This window comes from Schistocerca cancellata, chromosome 7 (assembly GCF_023864275.1).
Source record: "Schistocerca cancellata isolate TAMUIC-IGC-003103 chromosome 7, iqSchCanc2.1, whole genome shotgun sequence".
Classification (NCBI taxonomy): domain Eukaryota; kingdom Metazoa; phylum Arthropoda; class Insecta; order Orthoptera; family Acrididae; genus Schistocerca; species Schistocerca cancellata.
The window spans coordinates 185795563-185818590 of record NC_064632.1 but is presented as its reverse complement, the minus strand read 5'-3'; the positions used below and the strand labels follow the sequence as shown (position 1 = coordinate 185818590).

The 23028-nt window shown below is 44.1% G+C and overlaps 1 protein-coding gene across 1 annotated transcript in view; it reads left to right on the top strand.

The window, feature by feature from the left end:
- The window catches only part of LOC126091964 (pancreatic triacylglycerol lipase-like), a 271059-nt gene that overhangs the window by 95301 nt on the left and 152730 nt on the right, over nt 1-23028 (top strand). The window contains exon 3 of the mRNA XM_049907315.1: nt 16670-16818. Within this exon, the coding sequence (XP_049763272.1) occupies nt 16670-16818 (149 nt within the window). The remainder of the gene's footprint in view (nt 1-16669; nt 16819-23028) is intronic.

Genomic DNA, 23028 nt, shown 5'->3' with positions numbered 1-23028 from the left:
TTGTTAGATTATAACATGTAGATGGAAGGTGGAGTGGAAAGAAAAGGAAAGAGAGTATTGATGTCAGTCGCACTGGGACTTTATGCGTAGTCAGCGGCGACAAGTGAAAATGTGTGCCAGACCGGGATTCTCCTGCTTCCTAGGCAGTTGCGTTAATCTCTGCGCCACCTGGATACAGTGTTTGTCGCAACTTCACGGACTGCCGCGGCAGGTCTCTCGGCCGACCCGGATTCCCCCCTACTGTCACCTATCCACAGTCCCCGTCCCTGTACTCCACGCTCGCAACTTTGAGATTCCCACAAGAGGTCGGATCTAATTGTGCGTCCGCACTGCAGATGGTGTGTTCATTGCCATTCGAGACGACTCAGTTACATAAATGCGTGGTGGCTGTTCTTTCACACTTGTCCGAAAGAACAGTCACCAGGCAGTCATGTAATACAATAGTTACACTGCTCTTCCCATAGCGTCATACTGAGGAGTTCTTAAGGATGCGCAACGTGGAAGGAACCGATGGTATACTAGAGTTCCTTCCATAAAGCCTAATGAGACGGTGCTGGAAAGTGTGGAAAACAGCAAAGAATTTAAAACATTTTCATTTACACATTAATAGAAATTTATCACAAACATCTAAATATATGCATGGTGAAATACAGAGGGGTTCAAAAAAATGTAGCCACTGTTTAAAAGTCCATAACTTGCAAACTAATTGACGGAGTTTTCTCATTTTTGGTGAAAGTGTAACTTAAAGTCCAACTTAAAGATACCACTGTAGGTGTTCGAAATGGTCACCATTAACATCCACACACAAACGATGCCGCCGAACTACAGCACGAACTACTGACTGCAACGTGTTTAGTTGAATATTTGCACATGAATGTACGATGGATTCTCGTAGTTCATCCAATATGCGTTGCTTTTGTCCATAAACGACGTCCTTTAGTGTTCCCCACAGGTAAACGTCCAGAGGAGTTAGGTCTGGAGAACGTGCTGGTTACTCCACAGCACCTCTACGGCCTATCCATCTTCCTGGTAGATTTTCGTTGAGATACGCTCTAACACGATTTTGGTAGTGGGCTGGGGCACCATCATGTTGAAAGTAAACTCTTCCGTCTCCATACAAGTCTCGGATGACAGGTAAAATGGATGTCTGAAGCTTCTGAAGGTACACCTCACCGGTAACTGTGCCGTCAAAGAAGAATGGCCCAATCAAGCCCTGGTAAGACAACCCACACCACACATTTACTCCCGGCAACACGGCTTTGTCTACATGGACGTTCGGATTATCGGAAACCCAGTAGATGCAATTGTGGCGATTTACTGTACCATTGAGTTGGAACTGTGCCTCATCAGACCACACAATCATCTCTGTAAACTCTTCATCGTTGCGCACCATGTTAGTAAACCACTCGCAGTACTCCATTCTACGATCTGGGACGTCCTCGTTCATTGCGTGCAGGAATCGTGGGATGTAGCGCTTCCACTTTGCTGTCTTCAAAATTCGCCGAACACCTGAGCGACTCAATCCAGTTTCACGGGCACACTGTCTCACAGACTTCTGTAGTGAGCGAGCGAATTGTTGTAACACACGATGGGAATTAGCTGGACTTGTTACTGTTACAGGTTGTCCAGATCGTTGTGTGTGTGCATCTTTAACACAGCCTTCGGCTTCAGATTTGTCTCGAATGCGACGAATCGTTAAACGTGTCGGTGGCTCTGTTTGATAATGATTTCGCCATTGCCGTTGAACCTCCTTAATGTTTTCGGACTTAAAATATCACGTCAAAACTGACTTCCTTTCATCGAATGTAAGCCTTGCGCCAGTCATGTGTACTCGCGTAACTAGGTGCAACTAAGAACAAAACACTGACTATCTGGCGACTGTCATCTGACAAAACAAATCAACGCAATATAACGCTTGTGCGGCGATTGTCGGAACTACAAACTATTACACTACCAAAGACGAGTCAACTCCGTCAATTAGTTTGCCAGATATGGACTTTTAAACAGTGGTACTTTTTTTGGACCCCTCTGTATACAACGTATGTACAGATTACTGTAGACGAGCTTCGGGAAAAGAAGGCAATATACGATGCTTATTTCCACAGATTACGATGTTGGGCTGAAGACATACGGAAGTCGGGTACTGCACATAATTCACGTTATATAACGTTGTTAATAATAAGTAGGAAATTCATCAGTTGAGCAGAAGGAATTGACCACCAATAAACGCTTTTGCTTCCTCTTAAACTATATCTTATTACTAGTTGCTGGCAGGTCATTAAAGGGTGTTCCTGAATAATGGACGCCTTTATGGATAAAAGTAAGTGACTGTAAGCATTTATGGAGACTTCTTATCCTTGGTATCGATACGTGAACTGAGGAAATAGAGATACAGTATTTATGACAAATTTCGTTGAGGGATAATCTGCTAAGAAGCAACAGTCAGATTACACAGTTAACTGAATGGGCTTCTGCAAGACTTCCGTGAATTCACAACACAAACGATTCGTGTTACACGTTTTCGGACCCAGAAAATTGAGGAGTTCTGTGACCAGTGTAGAGAGATGCGAGGTCACAGTACAAAACACATTTTATACTCAAATTATCTTGTGCAAATTGTGTATAATCAACAGAACATTGAACAATAGACACCAACCGAAGAGGCAGTGCATTTGTTAAGTCACTGACATCATATCCAGGAGCCTGAAGCTTGCTTTGTCCGTCCACCTTGATTTAGGTTTTCCGTGGTTTTTCTGAATTAGTTATTTATTTATTATATTGCGCATGGCAGCAGCACATATACAAACACAAACACAACAATAAACAAGAAAACAAACGTGCGACACATGTTGGAGAATATAAAGAACGCAGTAAATACCATATAACAGACACAAAAAAATAAGGTATGTAACATTCAAAACAGTTGACTACCCATCGATGTCCAGATGTACCCATTTCACAGCATGAGGTGCGGCTTCCATTAAGACATTACTGGATGCCCCGTCATATGGCGAGAGGTGAGACCATGTAAGGCACCCAAGAACATTGACGAACATGATCGATTTTCTGGTCCTAGTGTTATTGTGCGGGGAGGCATAATGTACCACGGGCATGTTGACCTCCAAATCTTTAAACACGGTACACTCACCAGTCAAACTTATTATGATACAGTCCTGCATCCCCATGTGCATCTTTTCTGGTATGCATTCGACCCTGGCTCAATTTTTATGGATGACAATGCGCGACCACATCAAACTTTGCAGATGGAGGAGCTCTTCAAACGAGAGGATTAAAATACCTCTGAGCACTATGGGACTCAACTGCTGAGGTCATCAGTCCCCTAGAACTTAGAACTACTTAAACCTAACTAACCTAAGGACATCACACACAACCATGCCCGAGGCAGGATTCGAACCTGCGACCGTAGCGGTCGCGCGGTTCCGGACTGAAGCGCCTAGAACCGCTTGAAACTAGAGGATTAAATCCCATTGGGTACGTGTGGCATAAATATCACCAGATACTGAATAATAAAACAAACAAAAGAATAAGAAGCAGTTAAACCAGTAAAAAAATAAAGAAAAAATTAAACAATTAATTCATCTTAAACAAACCATTTCAAGAATCAATTCCTTTGAATAAAACCCTGCTAAAAAGGGCATACCACACAAAGACAAACTAGAAACATTAAAACAAACTGAATTTAAAGGTGTAAAATTAACAGTTGAGCCTATAAAACGAATATCCCGAGAATCCTTTAAATTATGAATTATTGAACCTGCACACATAAACAATAATACCTTAAATAAAGCATGAGCTAATAAATGAAAAAATGCAAGTTTTGGATAACCTATAGCCAAAATTCTTATTATTAAACCAAGTTGTCATAAGTAGAAAGAGCAATAATCTTCTTCAAATCAAATTCAAAATTAGCCCGCAATCCAGCCATAAATATAGTTATACAATCAATTAAAAGTAAGAATCAACCACAATTATAAGTATCTAATATTGGTCTGAAACGAATTAATAAATAAACTCCAGCAGTAACAAGGGTAGAAGAATGAACTAAAGCAGAAACAGGAGTAGGTGCAGCCATGGCAGCAGGAAGTCAAGAAGAAAAGGGAATTTGAACTCTTCTCTTTTAGTTATAGCTGCCAAAACAATTAATATGGTAATAAGCTTTATTTCAAAAGAATTAGAAATAAAATCAAAATAAATATAATTTCAACCACCAAAATTTAATATTCAAGCAATAGAAATTAAAACAGCAACATCACCGATTAGAAAGTGCAGTTAATATACCAGCACTATAAGATTTTACATTTTGGTAGTAAGTAACTAAACAATAAGAAACTAAACCTAAACCATCTCATCCTAACAAAATTCTAATCAAATTAGGACTAATAAATAAAAACCCTATAGAAAGAATAAATATTAAAACAATAATAATAAAACGATTTATATTCTTTTTGCCTGATATATAATCCTCTCTATAATAAATAACCAAAGAAGAAATATATATAACAAAAGACATAAAAATAAGAGACATTCAGTCCAAAATTAAAGTCATAACAACCATAGAACCATTTAAATTAAAAAGTTCTCACTCAACAAAAACTCTATAATCAATTATTAAATAATAAATACCTAATATAAAAATTATAGTTCTAGAAAAAAATAAAGAAAAAAACTCAAAGAACGCATAGAAAATAAATTCACAGCCTAAGAGGAAAAACTTTATATCATTGATTCCACAAAACAATATTTTAATTAAAATCCTTAAGCAACCTAAACAAAAAATATTCACCCTTTAAACAAAGAATATTTAAAGGCAATTCACGAACATAACCAAGAGAACAAGTATAAACACCAGAATAATAATTACCATGCTGAGAATAAGAATATATATATAAAGTATAAACAGCTCTGAAAAAAGACAAAAAAATTAAAGCAAAATATCTAAAAGAAGATCAAGACATAATTCTATTTAATAATATAAGTTCACCTACCTTATTCTTATTACTTGAAGCCAAAAAGAGGCATATTACTGTTAATAATACACTCCTGGAAATTGAAATAAGAACACCGTGAATTCATTGTCCCAGGAAGGGGAAACTTTATTGACACATTCCTGGGGTCAGATACATCACATGATCACACTGACAGAACCACAGGCACATAGACACAGGCAACAGAGCATGCACAATGTCGGCACTAGTACAGTGTATATCCACCTTTCGCAGCAATGCAGGCTGCTATTCTCCCATGGAGACGACCGTAGAGATGCTGGATGTAGTCCTGTGGAACGGCTTGCCATGCCATTTCCACCTGGCGCCTCAGTTGGACCAGCGTTCGTGCTGGACGTACAGACCGTGTGAGACGACGCTTCATCCAGTCCCAAACATGCTCAATGGGGGACAGATCCGGAGATCTTACTGGCCAGGGTAGTTGACTTACACCTTCTAGAGCACGTTGGGTGGCACGGGATACATGCGGACGTGCATTGTCCTGTTGGAACAGCAAGTTCCCTTGCCGGTCTAGGAATGGTAGAACGATGGGTTCGATGACGGTTTGGATGTACCGTGCACTATTCAGTGTCCCCTCGACGATCACCAGTGGTGTACGGCCAGTGTAGGAGATCGCTCCCCACACCATGATGCCGGGTGTTGGCGCTCACCTGCACGGCGCCAAACACGCATACGACCATCTTTGGCACCAAGGCAGAAGCGACTCTCATCGCTGAAGACGACACGTCTCCATTCGTCCCTCCATTCACGCCTGTCGCGACACCACTGGAGGCGGGCTGCACGATGTTGGGGCGTGAGCGGAAGACGGCCTAACGGTGTGCGGGACTGTAGCCCAGCTTCATGGAGACGGTTGCGAATGGTCCTCGCCGATACCCCAGGAGCAACAGTGTCCCTAATTTGCTGGGAAGTGGCGGTGCGGTCCCCTACGGCACTGCGTAGGATCCTACGGCCTTGGCGTGCATCCGTGCGTCGCTGCGGTCCGGTCCCAGGTCGACGGGCACGTGCACCTTCCGCCGACCACTGGCGACAACATCGATGTACTGTGGAGACCTCACGCCCCACGTGTTGAGCAATTCGGCGGTACGTCCACCCGGCCTCCCGCATGCCCACTATACGCCCTCGCTCAAAGTCCGTCAACTGCACATACGGTTCACGTCCACGCTGTCGTGGCATGCTACCAGTGTTAAAGACTGCGATGGAGCTCCGTATGCCACGGCAAACTGGCTGACACTGACGGCGGCGGTGCACAAATGCTGCGCAGCTAGCGCCATTCGACGGCCAACACTGCGGTTCCTGGTGTGTCCGCTGTGCCGTGCGTGTGATCATTGCTTGTACAGCCTTCTCGCAGTGTCCGGAGCAAGTATGGTGGGTCTGACACACCGGTGTCAATGTGTTCTTTTTTCCATTTCCAGGAGTGTATAATTGAACTATAAAGTTCCAATTAAGGAAATGTAAAGCCAATATGAAAGCTGCTAACTTCATATATTAGCGGTTAAACTCCGTTAACGTTTCTAAAATTTATATAGTTTAAATAAAACATTACATTTTTACTGTAAAAATAATATATCTATATTTATAAATACCTAAAAGTAAAAATACTTCCTCAACATCTTCAGTGTCACGCTCTAATTATAAGCTATTTAAGTAAACGAAAGATAATATCACTAAAATATATATTGCAGCAATTCATCGTGCACCTACGTCAGCCATACTGGTGGAGGGATGGAACGCCCTACCACAAAAACTCGTTACCAACATTGTGGCCAGCATGGTGTACAGCATGCACTGGCCTCCGTGGTAATCACACACCTTATTAAGAACGAAGTACCGTCGTATTTAATGTCTAGGGGCCCATCACGAATCTTTGTCTTTCAATAAAAGTATCATTTATGTTCGTCTCTTTCATACTTTTTCAGTTACCTTCTGTGCGATACTGTAGCCATTATTACTGTGCATGGTCCTAGTTTAGTCAAGTTATGTTCCTGGCAGTGACACGTCATGCGAAACTTACTTTCATCTTTAAATTTTGATCACCAGTGGACCGGCCGCTGTGGCCGAGCGCTTCTAGGCGCTTCAGTCCGGAACCGGGTTGCTGCTACAGTCGCAGGTTCGACTCCTGCCTCGGGCATGGGTGTGTGTGATGTCCTTAGGTTAGTTAGGTTTAAGTAGTTCTAAGTCTAGGGACAGATGACCTCAGGTGTTAAGTCCCACAGTGCTTAGAGCCATTTGAACACCAGTGAATTTTGTGGAAATAAAATAACTGTAATTTACTGTACTGCTGCAGCCAGTGCACCTAATCCTAATATTTAGTATCAACTGCAAATCCCGTACACAATTCCAGTTACTTTGTATTAGTAAATTTAAACAAGGGGAAATACAAGGTGGACAACTTTGCTTCCGCCGTTTGCCGTTAGGTGGCGAGAACGGTAAGTAGCGGTCGAAAGAAAGAGATCGCAGACGTCAGGCAGTTGGTTTGGACCTCTGTCAGCATAACCTCATTCAAACATTAGTCGATTTGTGTCTGCATCATAAAGTTGTTCTTAATTGAAAATGTCAGTTTAAGAGCCTAATTCTCGACATTTGCGGGAGGTGTTACTGTTTTGTTTCAATATGAAGAAAACAGCAGCTGAGCCGCATCGAATGCTCTCAAGTACGTATGGTAAGGGCGCTAGTGAAAGAACGTGTCGTGAGTGGTTTCAACGCTTCAAGAACGGTGATTTTAGCGCGGTGGAAGAGACAATGTTTTCGAAGATGCAGAATTGGAGATATTGCTGAGTGAAGACTCGCGTCAAACTCAAGAAGAATTGGCACGATGACTGGGAGTAACACAGCAAGCCATTTCAAAACATCTCAAGGCTATGGGCATGATTCAGAAAGAAGGAACTTGGGTCCCGCGTGTGCTGAAACCAAATGACGTAGGACGGCGTTTGTGTGTTTGTGAACAGTTGCTTCAGAGGCAAAAACGGAAGGGATTTCCGCATCGCATTGTGACCGGGGACGAAAAATGGGTTCATTATGATAACCCTAAACGCAAAAAATCATGGGAATATCCCGGCCATGCTTCCACGTCGACGGCCAAACCGAATGTTCAAGACTCCAAGATCATGCTCAGCATTTGGTGGGACCAGCTCGGCGTCGTGTACTATGAGGTGTTAAAAAACCAAATGAAACAATCACAGGTGCTCGTTATCGAACACAATTAATCCGTCTGAGCAGAGCATTAAAAGACAAATGGCCGCAATACAGTGAGAGGCACGATAAAGTGATTTTGCAGCATGATAACGCTCGACCGCATGTTGCAAAAGAGGTCAAAACGTACTTGGAAACGTTAAAATGGGAAGTCCTGCCCCACCTGATACATTCTCCAGACATTGCTCCCTCTGACTATCACTTGTTTAGATAAATGGCTCATCCTGGCTAACTAACAGTTCCGATCTTATGAAGAAGTCACAAATTGGATCGATTCGTGGATCCCTTCAAAAGATGAACAATTTTTTCGACGCGGGATTCGTACACGGCCCGGAAGATGGGAGAAAGTAGAGGCCAGCGGTGGAAAGTACTTTGAATGATAGATATGTAAGCAATTTGTTTCGTTAAAGCCTCAAATGTTGGGGGAAAACGCTGGAAGCAAAGTTGTACACCTTGTAGTTTCCCCAAATGGGTAATACGAGGGTCATTTTTAAATTAAGAACCGATTTGTAATAGAGTGAAATATATCAGAAACTACAATATGAACATTTTTTCTCTTTTCAGCATAGTCATCATGAACATTTAAACTTTTTCAAGTCGTTGAACCAGCTTTTGGGTCCCAGGATCAAATAACTCTGCCGCCTGACAGTTAAATCAATTCGTAACAGTTACTTCAACGTGTCATCATTTTCCAAGCGCTTTCCACAAGGATATTCGTTAAGTTTTGGATACAGATGAAAGCGCGATGGTGCTAAGTCAGGGCTGTATAATGCGTGATCCACTAATTCCCGATGAAACTTGTGAGACTGCGTCTTTGTTCCTGCCGCAACGTCAGGTTGAGCATTATCTTGAAGCAGAGCGACGCTGCTAGAGATCAGTTCCCGGCGGCAATTCTGAATAACGCGCCTAAGCTCTAATAATGTTTCACAGTACCTCTCAGCATTTATTGCCATTCTAATTAGCAAAAAGTCAAACAGAAGAATGCCTTTCCGGTCCCAAAAAATCGCGGCCATGGTTTTCCGTATTGAAGATTCTTGTTTGAATTTTCGTTGTTTCGTCGGGGATTTTGAATGATGCCACTCACTGAATTGACGTTAATTCTCTGGAGTGTAGTGCGCAATCCACGTTTCATCACCGGTCACAATGTGACTCAAGAACTCGTCACCATTCTTGTGACAGCGCTCCAAAACGGACAAAGAATGTGGCATTCGCATTGTTTTTTGTTCTTCTGTCAACATTTTCGGCACCCATCTCTCACACATTTTTTTGTAGTGAAGTTTGTCACTGATGGTGTGAAAAACCACTGATATTAAAACTTGTGGAAATTTCTGATGCAACTCGTTAATAGCGAAGCGCCTGTTTTGGCGAATTTCCTCGTCAAATTTTTGTATCAAGTCTTCATTAATGACAGCAGGCCGTCCATATCGTTCTTCATCATGCACATTTGCCCTTCCTTCATTAAACAACCCACACTGTTTACGCACATTTCCATCACTCATTACACCAGCACCATAGACTGCAACAAGCTGCTGGCGAGTTTCAGCTAGACGAATATGTTTTGCATTTAAGAACAGAATAACCGAGCGCACTTCACAGTTGACAGGATTGCTGATGGCGACAAACGAAGCAGTATAACAATACAAGTAACTCCGACAGAGACGTCAAACGTAATGGTGGCGTGGTGGGAGACTGGCCAAGAGCTGGCGACCGTGAACGGACGTCGCGTTGCAGGATGCCCGAAAACGATGCGCTGTCGGTTCTCACTTTAAAAATGACCCTGAAATAAAAAATACGTTACTAAATAAATGACTTCCCAAGTTAGAGCTTAACAAAACCTATTACTAAAAGTCTTTGGGAGCTTTCCAGGATACTAAATTTTTTCAGTTAAGATCATGTAAAATATTCTAGACCTAATCATTTGTTTATCGTGGTATACGAGGAGCAACAATAAAGTAATGAGACTGATGTGAAAAAAATGTTGCTTACCGTTTTAGTCAAGTTTAGTGTTGTCACCTTCAAAGTGGTTCTCTTCTGATTGCAAACACATTTTCCAGCGCTTCTGCCATTGATGGTAACATTTCTGGAACTCATCTTCTGTAATATCCTCGAAGACCCTCGTCACAAGTTTTTGGACATCTTGTGTTGTTTGAAAATGGTATTCCTTGACCGCCGTTTTGACTCTTGGAAATAAAAAAAAAAGGTCGCATGGAGCGATATCTGGTGAATACGGTGGCTGGGGTAGTACTGAAATGTGTTTTGAGGTTAAAAATTGCTGTACTGACAGAGCAGTATGGGATGGCGCATTATCGTGATGTAGAATCCAATTATCGGCAATGTTGGCACAGACACGAAGAACTCTTTTACGAAGTCTTTCTAAAATTTCTTTGTAGTAATAATGGTTAACTGTTTGTCCAGGAGGCACCACTCTTCATGAACATTGGAATCAAAGAAGCACAGAAGCATGCATTTCACTTTTGACTTTGACATGCGAACTTTTTTTGGTCTGGGTGATCCCTTTGAGCACCATTGCGAACTTTGGCGTTTTGTCTCTTGATCTACTGAAAAAACCAACTTTCATCACCACTGATAACACGACTCAACAATTCTGAATTGATTTCCGTTTGCTCTAACAGATCAGCTGCCACATTTTTCCGTGTTTCTCGCTGTTGTGGTGTGAGATTTTTGGGGACCATTTTTGCACAAATCTTTCTCATACCAAGATCTTCAGCTATTATTAGACGAACCGTTTCTCGATTGATGTTCAGTTCTTTTGCAATCATTTTCAAGGATAATCTTCGATCAGATTGTACGAGTTCATGGACCCTGGCCAAGTTGACATCCGTCCGTGAGGTTGATGGTCGTCCACTGCGGTGTTCTTTTCAACATTCGTTCTGCCTTCACTGAACATTTTATGCCAACGAAAAACTTGATCTCTTGACATAACCTCCTCTTCAAAAGCCTTCTGAAGCTTACCGTAAGTTGTCGTCGCGTTTTCACCCAATTTAACGCAAAAAGAAATGGCCTGCCGTTGCGCAATATTATGCGGTTCCATTTCCGTAACGAGAGACACAAACACATGTTAACTTATTACAGCACAACTCACGACTGAGCAATTGCATCAATGTGCAGCTTATAGGCCAAGGTCAAAGATATTGTGCCTACGCAAGTCTGCAGGGTTGTCATATGTTGCAAAGAAAATCAGTCTCATTTCTTTATTGTCGCTCCTCGTACACTGCCAGACAAAAAAAAAGTGAAGCTCCCAGAAGGGGAGGAGGAAGCAAAATAAAAATTCACAGGTTGAGAGTGTATGTAATGTTATTCCAGTGATTACAACAGCAAGTCAATTTTACAAAGAGCTTAGCAGCACGAACCGACTTTTTAATATAATATTACACCTCCACTGACCCTGTACATGCACTGCTTTGGTTGGGAAGGATCTCATAAAGCTGCTGTACCCTTTTCTGAGGAAAGATGGCCCACAAGTCTCGTAAATGTCCTTCATATCCTGAATACTGGCACTGGGATGGAGTGGACATCTCTGCTGGTCCCACACATGTTCTATTGGACACAGATCTGGAGATCTTGGTGGTGACAGGAGTACTCTGAAAACATGCATACAGTTCAGAGACACATGTTACACGTTGAAGGTGGCACCACAGTACTGTCAGGTAACTCACACTTTAGGACGCAGAATGTCCGTGACGTACCATCATGACGTCAGAGTTCCCTCAGTTGCTACTAACTGTGCCTTGGAATCATATCTGATGGCTCCCCACAGCGTGAAATCGGGAGTAGACACAGGAAGAATGAGAACAGTCTCCAGGCCTCCAACATACTCACCGACGATAATCATGCGGAATAGTGCAGAACAACGATTCATCTCAGCACACAATACAGCGCCATTCATCAGAAGCCCACGTTTCCTGGTGATGGTACCACTCTAAATGCATCCATTTTTGTTGTTGTGTTAATGGCAGCTCTTTAGACCAGCTGCTGCACCAATGGTGGAGGTAGACCTAGAATGTTGCAGGCAACCCATTACTACTTGTTCTCAGATGGCAGTCTCTATGAATGGATTACGATATAGTTGGTGGACAATATGGCAATGCTGGCTTGTGGTGGTCAGATGTGATCTGCTGGAACCTAGACAACGAGTATGCTTGCTCCCACGATCGCTTGCAGTCCAACATCGGACCACTGTCACATTGCAATGCTGCACAAATCTGGATATTGTACCATTCGCCAAGGTGGCCAAATGGAGACACACATTGAGGCCCCTTTCAGGCTATTGTCACGGAGTGGGGTGGCGCAGTGGTTAGCACACTGAACTCGCATTCTGGAGGACGACGGTTCAATCAAGCGTCCGTCCATGCTGATTTAGGTTTCCCGTGATTTCCCTAAATCGCTTCAGGAAAATGCCGGGATGGTTCCTTTGAAAGGGAATCGGCCCCAAGCGACCCAGCCATTTGGTATACATGCTACGGACTGTCCCAAGGATCTGGATCTCTTAGGCATGAAAATCCACACCCAAGGATGGAATGCACTGCCGCCTTGGTGCTTTCAGAGGCCCAAAGTGATTTTAAGCTTGACACAGTACACGAAAAGTTGTACTCCAGATGTGGTTTTTACAACTTTGTTTTCGCCTATTTTAAGTATGTACCATAGTTTTATTGTTATTTATACAGATCAATCCCAGTAGGAGAATGCTCTCGGTTGTTCTGTGGTTTTCCCTGATGGGGTTATTAAAGTGCGTCTTCCAGAACAATTTGCAAATTACAATGCGGAGTTATGTGGCATTCTGATGGCACTGGAGAGGGTTCACAGACATCACCGTACGCGTTTTCTTGTGTGTTTCGACTCTCTTAGTGCACTGCAAGCACTTCACCAAATGTATCCGGTAGACCCGCTGCTTCAGCTCATCCATGACTGCTTACAACGGCTCCAACGCCGTGCCAAGGAGGTGATCTTTTGCTTGATGCCTGGCCACGTTGGGATACAGGGTAACGACATGGCTGCCAAAGCTGCCAAGGAAGCATGTTGGGATGGTGCTGTCCATCAATGTCCCATCTCGTTGTACGCCATTACCTCATTTTCTGACATATGCATCATGCGTCAGTGGGAGACTGAATGGTTGCAGGTGTCAGACAACAAACGGCGGTCGCTCAAATCGACCACAAAGGCTTGGCGGACTTCGTGTAGGCCTCGCCGCGGGAAGGAGGTTTTGCTTACCAGACTGCGCAACGGGTATAGACCTTTCACACATGGCTTCCTCCTTCGGCGGGAGGATCCAGCATTCTGTGATGTTTGTGGCTTGCCACTTTCAGTTCAGCATATTGTGGCTACGTGTGTTGTGTATTATACTGATATTAGGGCAGCCCTCGGTCTCGCTGGAGATCTGTCCATCATCCTTGCAGATACCGATACCAGTGTTAACAGAGTGGTGAAAATTTGTGAACTGCCAGGTTTGATAGGGAAGGGCGACAGACTTTAGTGCGTTGTAAACTGCTCCGCATGCGAGGACAGACTTCGTCCCTACCCATGAGATTTCATGTTGACTTTTCGTCAGGGCGCTGATGACCGTGATGTCGAGTGCCCCCTCGACTAAATCATCACCATCATTATTCTTTGAAAGGGAACGGCCAACATCCTTCCCCATCCTTCCTTAAACCAATGGGACCAATGAACTCGCTATTTGGCCCCTTCCCACAAATCAACCAACTAACCAAGCTGTTGTCAGTGGCAGGTAACACTGTCTCACACAAGTAAGTGTCATCTCTGTGTCCTTCACAGTGATCACTGAACATCTGGCACTGTTCACAGCCTTTATACACCCAACCAGGCCAGGTAACAACACTAAACCCGAACAAGACTAATGCTCTCTGGTGGGCGTTCTATTTGTCACACAGAATTGCAACTCAAAATATTTACATACTTGTAGATGGCGTGTACGTGTACGACGTTCCACCGATCATGTCTTCTGGGCGCTTCACGTTTTCATCTGGCAGTGCAGCTCTCTGTAGTATAAAGTTATGTCATCAGATGTGTCCTTGGTAAAAATTTTTAATAAACATTGGTTCAGTAATGTGACTCAACAGTGTATATACACTGAGGTGGCAAAAGTCATGGCATACCGCCAGATAATCATTTCGGGCCTCCTTTTGCTCGCCGTGAGGCAGCAACTCGACGTGGCATGGATTCAACAAGTCGTTGAAAGTCCATTACAGAAATATTAAGCTACGCTGTCTCTATAGCCGTCCATAATTGCGAAAGTGTTGCCGGTACAGGATTTTGTGCCCAACTGACTTTTCGATTCTGTCCCATAAATGTTCAATGACGTTCATGTCGGGTGATCTGGGTGGCCAGATCATTCTCTTGAACTGTCCAGAATGTTCTTCAAACCACTCGTAAACAACTATGGTCCGGTGACAGGGGCACTGTCATCGATAAAAATTCCATCGCCGTTTAGGATCATAAATCCATGAATGGCTGAAAATGGTCTCCCAGTAGCCGAACGTAAACATTTGCAGTCAGTATCGATTCAATTGGACCAGTGGACCTAGCAAATTCTGTGTAAATACAGACAACACCATTATGGAGCCACAACCGATTATTCGTCGTATGTCACACATTCATTTCCCTGGTTATTTCACGCAGTGTTGCTTGTCTCTTACCACTGACAACTCGCCGCTGCTCTCGGTCGTTAAGTAAAGGCTGTAGGCTGCTGCGTTGTCTGTGCTGATAGGAAATTTGGTACTCTCGGTACTCTCTCGACACTGAGGTTCTCAGAATATGGAATTCCCTAACGATTTCCGAACTGGAATGTTCCATGCGCCTATCTCCGTGTACCATTCCGTGTTCAAAGTCGCGGCCATAATCACGTCGGACACCTTTCCACATCAGTCACCTTAGTGCAAATGACAGCTCAGCCAATACGCTGCCCTTTTATACACTACTGGCCATTAAAATTGCTGCACTACGAAGATAACGTACTACAGACGTGAAATTTAACCGACAGGAAGATGATGCTGTGATATGCAAATGATTAGCTTTTCAGACCATTCACCAAAGGTCGGCGCCAGTGGCGACACCTACAACGTGCTGACATGAGGAAAGTTTCCAACCGATTCCTCATACACAAACGGCAGTTGACCGGCGTTGCCTGGTGAAACGTTGTTGTGATGCCTCGTGTAAGGAGGAGAAATGCGAACTATCACGTTTCCGACTTTCATAAAGGTCGGATTACGGTTTATCGTATAGCGACATTGCTGCTCGCGTTGGTCGAGATCCAATGACTGTTAACAGAATATGGAATCCGTGGATTCAGGAGGGTAATACGGAACGCCGTGCTGGATCCCAATGGCCTCGTATCACTAGCAGTCGAGATAACAGGCATCTTATCCGCATGGCTGTAACGGATCGTGCAGTCACGTCTCGATCCCTGAGTCAACATATGGAGACGTTTGCAAGACAACAACCATCTGCACGAACAGTTCGACGACGTTTGCAACAGCATGGACTATCAGCTCGGAGACCGTGGCTGCGGTTACCCTTGACGCTACATGACAGACACAAGCGCCTGCGATGGTGTACTCGGCGACGAACCTGGGTGCACGAATGGCAAAACGTCTTTTTCCGGATGAATCCAGGTTCTGTTTACAGCAACACGATGGTCGCGTCCGTGTTTGGCGACATCGCGGTGAACGCACATTGGAAGCGTGTATTCGTCATCGCCATACTGGCATATCACCCGGCGCCAAGGTATAGGGTGCCATTGGTTACACGTCTCTGTCACCTCTTGTTCGCATTGACAGCACTTTGAATAGTGGACGTTACATTTCAGATATGTTAGGACCCTTGGCTCTACCCTTCATTCGATCCCTGCGAAACCCTACATTTCAGCAAAATAATGCACGACCGCATGTTGCAGATCCTGTACGGGCCTTTCTGGATACAGAAAATGTTCGACTGCTGCCCTGGCCAGCAAATTCTACAGATCTCTCACCAATGGAAAACGCCTGGTGAATGGTGGCCGACAACTGGCTCGTCACAATACGCCAGTCACTACTCTTGATGAACTGCGGTATCGTGTTGAAGCTGCATGGGCAGCTGTACCTGTACACGCCATCCAAGCTCTGTTTGACTCAATGCCCAGGCGTATCAAGGCCGTTATTACGGCCAGAGGTGGTTGTTCTGGGTACTGATTTCTCAGGATCTATGCACCCAAATTACGTGAAAATGTAATCACATGTCAGTTCTAGTATAATATATTTGTCCAATGAATACCCGTTTATCATCTGCATTTGTTCTTGGTGTATCAAAGTTAATGGCCAGTAGTATATCTTATGTATGCGATACTACTGCCATCTGTATATGTGCATGTCGATGTCCCATGACTTCTGTCACTTCAGTGTTAGTGTTTATGGAGAACATTATTTCTGAAGACAGTGTGTTTGTAGCGAGCACCCGGACGAGCCGGTGGAGTTGCGCCTTGAAGACGGCCAGCAGCGGCTGGACGGCGTCTTCGACCCGCGCCGCCCCACCAAGGTGATCGTGCACGGCTACGTGGGCGGCGTCGACTTCAACGTCACCAAGATGGTCCGACAAGGTGCGTCTCTGCAGTTCTCACACTCACTGCACAGTACGCCCGACTAGACAAAAAATTAATCACCTGCCATGCCGAATACCCTATTTCATTGAAAGTATCCAGACAGCATTACCGAACTATCAGTTTAATAATCCACGGCTGCAAAATACCAACACGAATTCTTTACAGACGAATGTAAAAACTGGAAGAAGCCGACCTCGGGGAAGATCAGTTTGGATTCCGTAGAAATATTGGAACACATGAGGCAATACTGACCCTACGACTTATCTTAGAAGATCTATTAAGGAAAGGCAAACCGACGTTTCTAGCATTTGTAGACTTAGAGAAAGCTTTTGACAACCTTGACTGGAATACTCTCTTTCAAATACTGAAGGTGGCAGGGGTAAAACACAGGGAGCGAAATTCTATTTACAGTTTGTACAGAAACCACATGGCAGTTATAAGAGTCGAGGGGCATGAAAGAGAAGCAGTCGTTGGGAAGGGAGTGACACAGGGTTGTAGCCTCTCCCCGAGGTTATTCAATCTGTAAATTGAGCAAGCAGCAAAAGAAACAAAAGAAAAATTCGGAGTAGGAATTAAAACCCATGGAGAACAAATAAAAACTTTGAGGTTCGCCGATGACATCGTAATTCTGTCAGAGACAGCAAAGGGCCTGGAAGAGCAGCTGAACGGAATGGACAGTGTCTTGAAAGGAGGATATAAGATGAACATCAACAAAAGCAAAACGAGGATAATGGAAAGTAGTCGAATTAAATAGGGTGATGCTGCGGGAATTAGATTAGGAAATGCGACGCTTAAAGTAGTAAATGAGTTTTGCTATTTGGAGAGCAAAATAACTGACGATGGTCGAAGTAGAGAGGATATACAATGTAGACTGGCAAAGGCAAGGAAAGTGTTTCTGAAGAAGAGAAATTTGTTAACATCGAGTATAGATTTAAGTGTCAGGAACTCGTCTCTGAAAGTATTTGTACGGAGTGTAGCCATGTGTGGAAGTGAAATGTGGACGATAAATAGTTTGGACAAGAAGAGAATAGAATCTTTCGAAATGTGGTGCTACGGAAGAATGCTGAAGATTAGATGGGTAGATCACATAACTAATGAGGAGGTATTGAATAAAACTGGGGAGAAGAGAAATTTGTGTCACAACTTGACTAGAAGAAGGGATCGGTTGGTAGGGCATATTCTGAGGCATCAAGGGGTCACCAATTTAGTATTGGAGGGCAGCGTGGAGGGTAAAAATCGTAGAGGGAGACCAAGAGATGAATAAACTAAACAGCTTCAGAAGGATGTAGGTTGCAGCACGTACTGGGAGATGAAGAAGCTTGCACAGGATAGAGTAGCATGGACAGCTGCATCAAACCAGTCTCTGGACTGAAGACCACAACAACAACATCCAGACACTCATATCTACGAGGCGTGTTTTTTTAAGTAAGGTCCGTTTTGTTGTAGGCACTCATAGTTCGCGCACATACCGCAACGAGCGCGTGCGTCGTGTACCGGCATGCCTCGAGAACAACTGTGCTTAGTTTCAGCTCTGTAGCTAACCCGTACGGTTCTGTTCAGTGCTTTCAAAAGGTTGAAGACTATCAACTCGACCGCCGCGTGTCAGGTTCGCTCAGTGATAACGGTTTTTGTCAGCAAGGATTCTGTCTGCTGCAGAAATTCATCGACAGATTTGCGATACTGTTATAAGAGAAAGGAAAGTGCGTAAGTTGGTACGAGAATTCAAAAATGACCGTGACAACGTCCATGATGAGGACCGCTCCGGTGGCCCTTCTTTGATTACGGACGATTTGGTGGCTTCAGTTCAAGCGAGGATTCGTGAGAACAAGTGCTTCACAATAATACGTCTCTCAAACTAATTTATTGACGTGTCGAGATCAGTGCTTTACAATATTGTTTCTGAACACCTAAAGTTTAGGAAACTGTGCTCCCGTTGGGTCCCGAAACTCCTAACAGAGGACCACAAAAACCAAAGATTTGAGTGTGCGATGAAGTTCTTGACTCGTTATCGCGAAGAAGGTGACGGCTTCTTGAGTCTGATCATAACTGGAGACGAGACATGGGTTTCGCATATCACGCCCGAATCGAAGCAACAGAGCATGGAATGGAGACACACACACACACACACACACACACACACACACACACACACACACACTTGTAAAGGTGAAGGCCAAACAGACGCTGTTCCAGTGCAAAATCAGGGCGTCGGTGTTTTGGGATAGGCATGTTGTTTTGTTGGTTGACTTCGTGCAACGAGGAACCACTATCAATGCAGAAGCACACTGCCAAACCCTTTGAAAGCTACGAAGAGCGATTCAAAACAAAACACGCGGCATGCTGACAAAGGGATTTGTCTTTCTCCATGACAATGCAAGACCTCACACTGCAGGTTAGTCCCGTGATTTATTGGACAGTTTTGGCTGGGAAGTTTTAGACCACCCACCCATCCACCCTACAGTCCTGATCTTGCGCCGAGCGATTACCATCTGTTCCTCCACCTCAAAAAACACCTGAGTGGCAACCGTTACAATGATGACAACGACGTGAAAATTGTAGTGAACTGTTGGTTATCGGAGCAGGGTCAAATTTCTCTGAGCACAATGCGACTTAACTTCTGATGACATCAGTCCCCTAGAACTTAGAACTACTTAAACCTAACTAACCTAAGGACATAACACACATCCATGCCCGAGGCAGGAGTCGAACCTACGACCGTAGCGGTCGCCGCTGTTCCAGACTGTAGCGCCTAGAACCGCTCGGCCACCCCGGCCAGGTATCGGAGCAGGCAGCAAGTTTTTATGAAGAGGATATTTTAAAACTAGTTGAGAGGTATGATACTGTTTCAACAAACTTGGCAACTATGTCGAAAAATAGAGTGAAGTACGTAGTTTCAGAAAATAAATTTACTTTTTTGAAATAACCTTTCGTTGTGTACTGATGTTCAAACGGACCTCACTTAAAAAAAACACGCCTCGTAATAGGGAATTTATCACTAGATGTCACGACAGGCAGACCCGCCACTATACTTGGAGGTGCGAAGTATTGTATTGTCAGTAGAGAATCAGGAACAGCAGCATGATTCGGTCATGAGAGTTCAATGACTTCTCACGTGGATTAATCATCCGATTTCGCCTGAGCAATAAGTACATCAGGGACATTTCAATCATTCTAAAGCTGCCCAAGTCGGCTGTTGGTGATGCCATTGCGAAGTGGGCACGTGAAGGACCAACCATAGCTAAACCAAGCCTAGGCATATCTCATGTACTGGCGGACAGCAACTGTCGACCATTGCTAAATGCAGCTGTAAAAAACCGCGTAAAATCAACAAAAGGAATCGCTCGTGAGTTCCAGAGTGCTACCAGCAATGACTGTGCACAAGGAGTTAAAGAGAACGGGTTACAATGGTCAAGCAGGTCGTCATAATGCACACATTTCTGTAGTCAGTGATAAGCGACTCTTGAGGAGATGTCAAGTGGAATGCCACTGGACATTGAATGACCAGACAAGAGGGATTTTGAATAATGGAGAACGCTACGCCCTGCGGCAATCCGACGGAAAGGTTTGAGTTGGAGAAAGTCTGAAAAACATTAGCAGCCCTCGTGTAGTGCCAACAGTGAGGCACAGAGAAGGTGGTAGTGATGTGGTCCCATGTTACAGCATTGTGCGCTGCGTAAAGTAGAGGAACAGTTGGGAGACGACGACTGTGTGTATTTGATGATGTTTGCTTTGTGGGGCGCTCAACTCGCTTTCATCAGCGCCCGTACAAAGCCCCAATTTTTGCACAGTCCAGTCTTGCCATTGTCACGAATGATGATGATGATGATGATGATGATGATGATGATGAAAACACAAACACTCAATCCCCAACCTGGCCGGGAGTCTAACCCGGGATCCCGTGTTTGAGGGTCAGCAACGCTAGCCACTAGACCACAAGCTGCGGACTGTGTGTATTAGCGTGACAATGCATCCTGCCATAAAGCAGCATCTGTGAGACAATGGTTTCTGGACAATAACATTCCTGAAACAGACTGGCTTGCTAATAGTCCCGACCTACACCAATGGAACACCTTTAGGGTTAGTTAGAACGTCGAAACACCTTCAGGGTTAGTTAGAAAGTCGACTTCTTCGATGTCAGCGGTTGAGGAGGAAGGTGCTACCTACAGAGACGTTCAGATATCTCTATGAAACTGTCTCAGGCAGAGTTCAAAAAAATGTTCAAATGTGTGTGAAATCTAATGGGACTTAACTGATAGGTCATCAGTCCCTAAGCTTACACACTACTTAACCTAAATTATCCTAAGGACAAACACACACACCCATGCCCGAGGGAGGACCACAGAGTACGCGAAAGAACTTGCCCTCCTTCTAACAGCCGTGTACCGCAAGTCTCTAGAGGAACGGAAGGTTCCAAATGATTGGAAAAGAGCGCAGGTAGTCCCAGTCTTCAAGAAGGGTCGTCGAGCAGATGCGCAAAACTATAGACCTATATCTCTGACGTTGATCTGTTGTAGAATTTTAGAACATGTTTTTTGCTCGAGTATCATGTCGTTTTTGGAAACTCAGAATCTACTATGTAGGAATCAACATGGATTCCGGAAACAGCGATCGAGTGAGACCCAACTCGCTTTATTTGTTCATGAGACCCAGAAAATATTAGATACAGGCTCCCAGGTAGATGCTATTGTTCCTGACTTCCGGAAGGCGTTCGATACAGTTCCGCACTGTCGCCTGATAAACAAAGTAAGAGCCTACGGAATATCAGACCAGCTGTGTGGCTGGATTGAAGAGTTTTTAGCAAACAGAACACAGCATGTTGTTATCAACGGAGAGACGTCTACAGACGTTAAAGTAACCTCTGGCGTGCCACAGGGGAGTGTTATGGGACCATTGCTTTTCACAATATATATAAATGACCTAGTAGATAGTGTCGGAAGTTCCATGCGGCTTTTCGCGGATGATGCTGTAGTATACAGAGAAGTTGCAGCATTAGAAAATTGTAGCGAAATGCAGGAAGATCTGCAGCGGATAGGCACTTGGTGCAGTGAGTGGCAACTGACCCTTAACATAGACAAATGTAATGTATTGCGAATACATAGAAAGAAGGATCCTTTATTGTATGATTATATGATAGCAGTTACTTCTGTAAAATATCTGGGAGTATGCGTGCGGAACGATTTGAAGTGGAATGATCATATAAAATTAATTGTTGGTAAGGCGGGTACCAGGTTGAGATTCATTGGGAGAGTCCTTAGAAAATGTAGTCCACCAACAAAGGAGGTGGCTTACAAAACACTCGTTCGACCTATACTTGAGTATTGCTCATCAGTGTGGGATCCGTACCAGATCGGGTTGACGGAGGAGATAGAGAAGATCCAAAGAAGAGCGGCGCGTTTCGTCACAGGGTTATTTGGTAACCGTGATAGCGTTACGTAGATGTTTAGCAAATTCAAGTGGCAGACTGCAAGAGAGGCGCTCTGCATCGCGGTGTAGCTTGCTCGCCAGGTTTCGAGAGGGTGCGTTTCTGGATGAGGTATCGAATATATTGCTTCCCCCTACTTATACCTCCCGAGGAGATCACGAATGTAAAATTAGAGAGATTAGAGCGCGCACGGAGGCTTTCAGACAGTCGTTCTTCCCGCGAACCATACGCGACTGGAACAGGAAAGGGGGTAATGACAGTGGCACGTAAAGTGCCCTCCGCCACACACCGTTGGGTGGCTTGCGGAGTATAAATGTAGATGTAGATGTAGAGGACTCGAACCTCCGCCGGGACCAGCCGCACAGGAGCAAGCAGAGTTCAAGCCATCATAAAGGCTAATTGTGGACACACTCCATATTAATGTCCACTACTAGGTGTCCAGATACTATTGAGCAGATAGTATATAATACTAACTTTTGGCAGAATATTAACGTATGTACCATGAAAAGGAGTGATTTTCTGTCCGACAGATAACGACGTTTGTCTTTTGTCTTCTGTTGAAACTAGGCAACAAGCTATTTATCTGCTAAACAAAATTCATAATAAAACGGGCATAAAAATGAAGCTAGATCTTAGCTGCACAAAACAGTTGTTCTGTAGATTGCCAAGTCCATAGCGGCGGACAGGACATCATGGAGAAACCGCATACATTTTCTGAGAAGTTGACAGCCAGTCCACGTTTGTATTGGAGTCGTCCCTGTTAAGCTGAGCTGGTGTAGCACTTG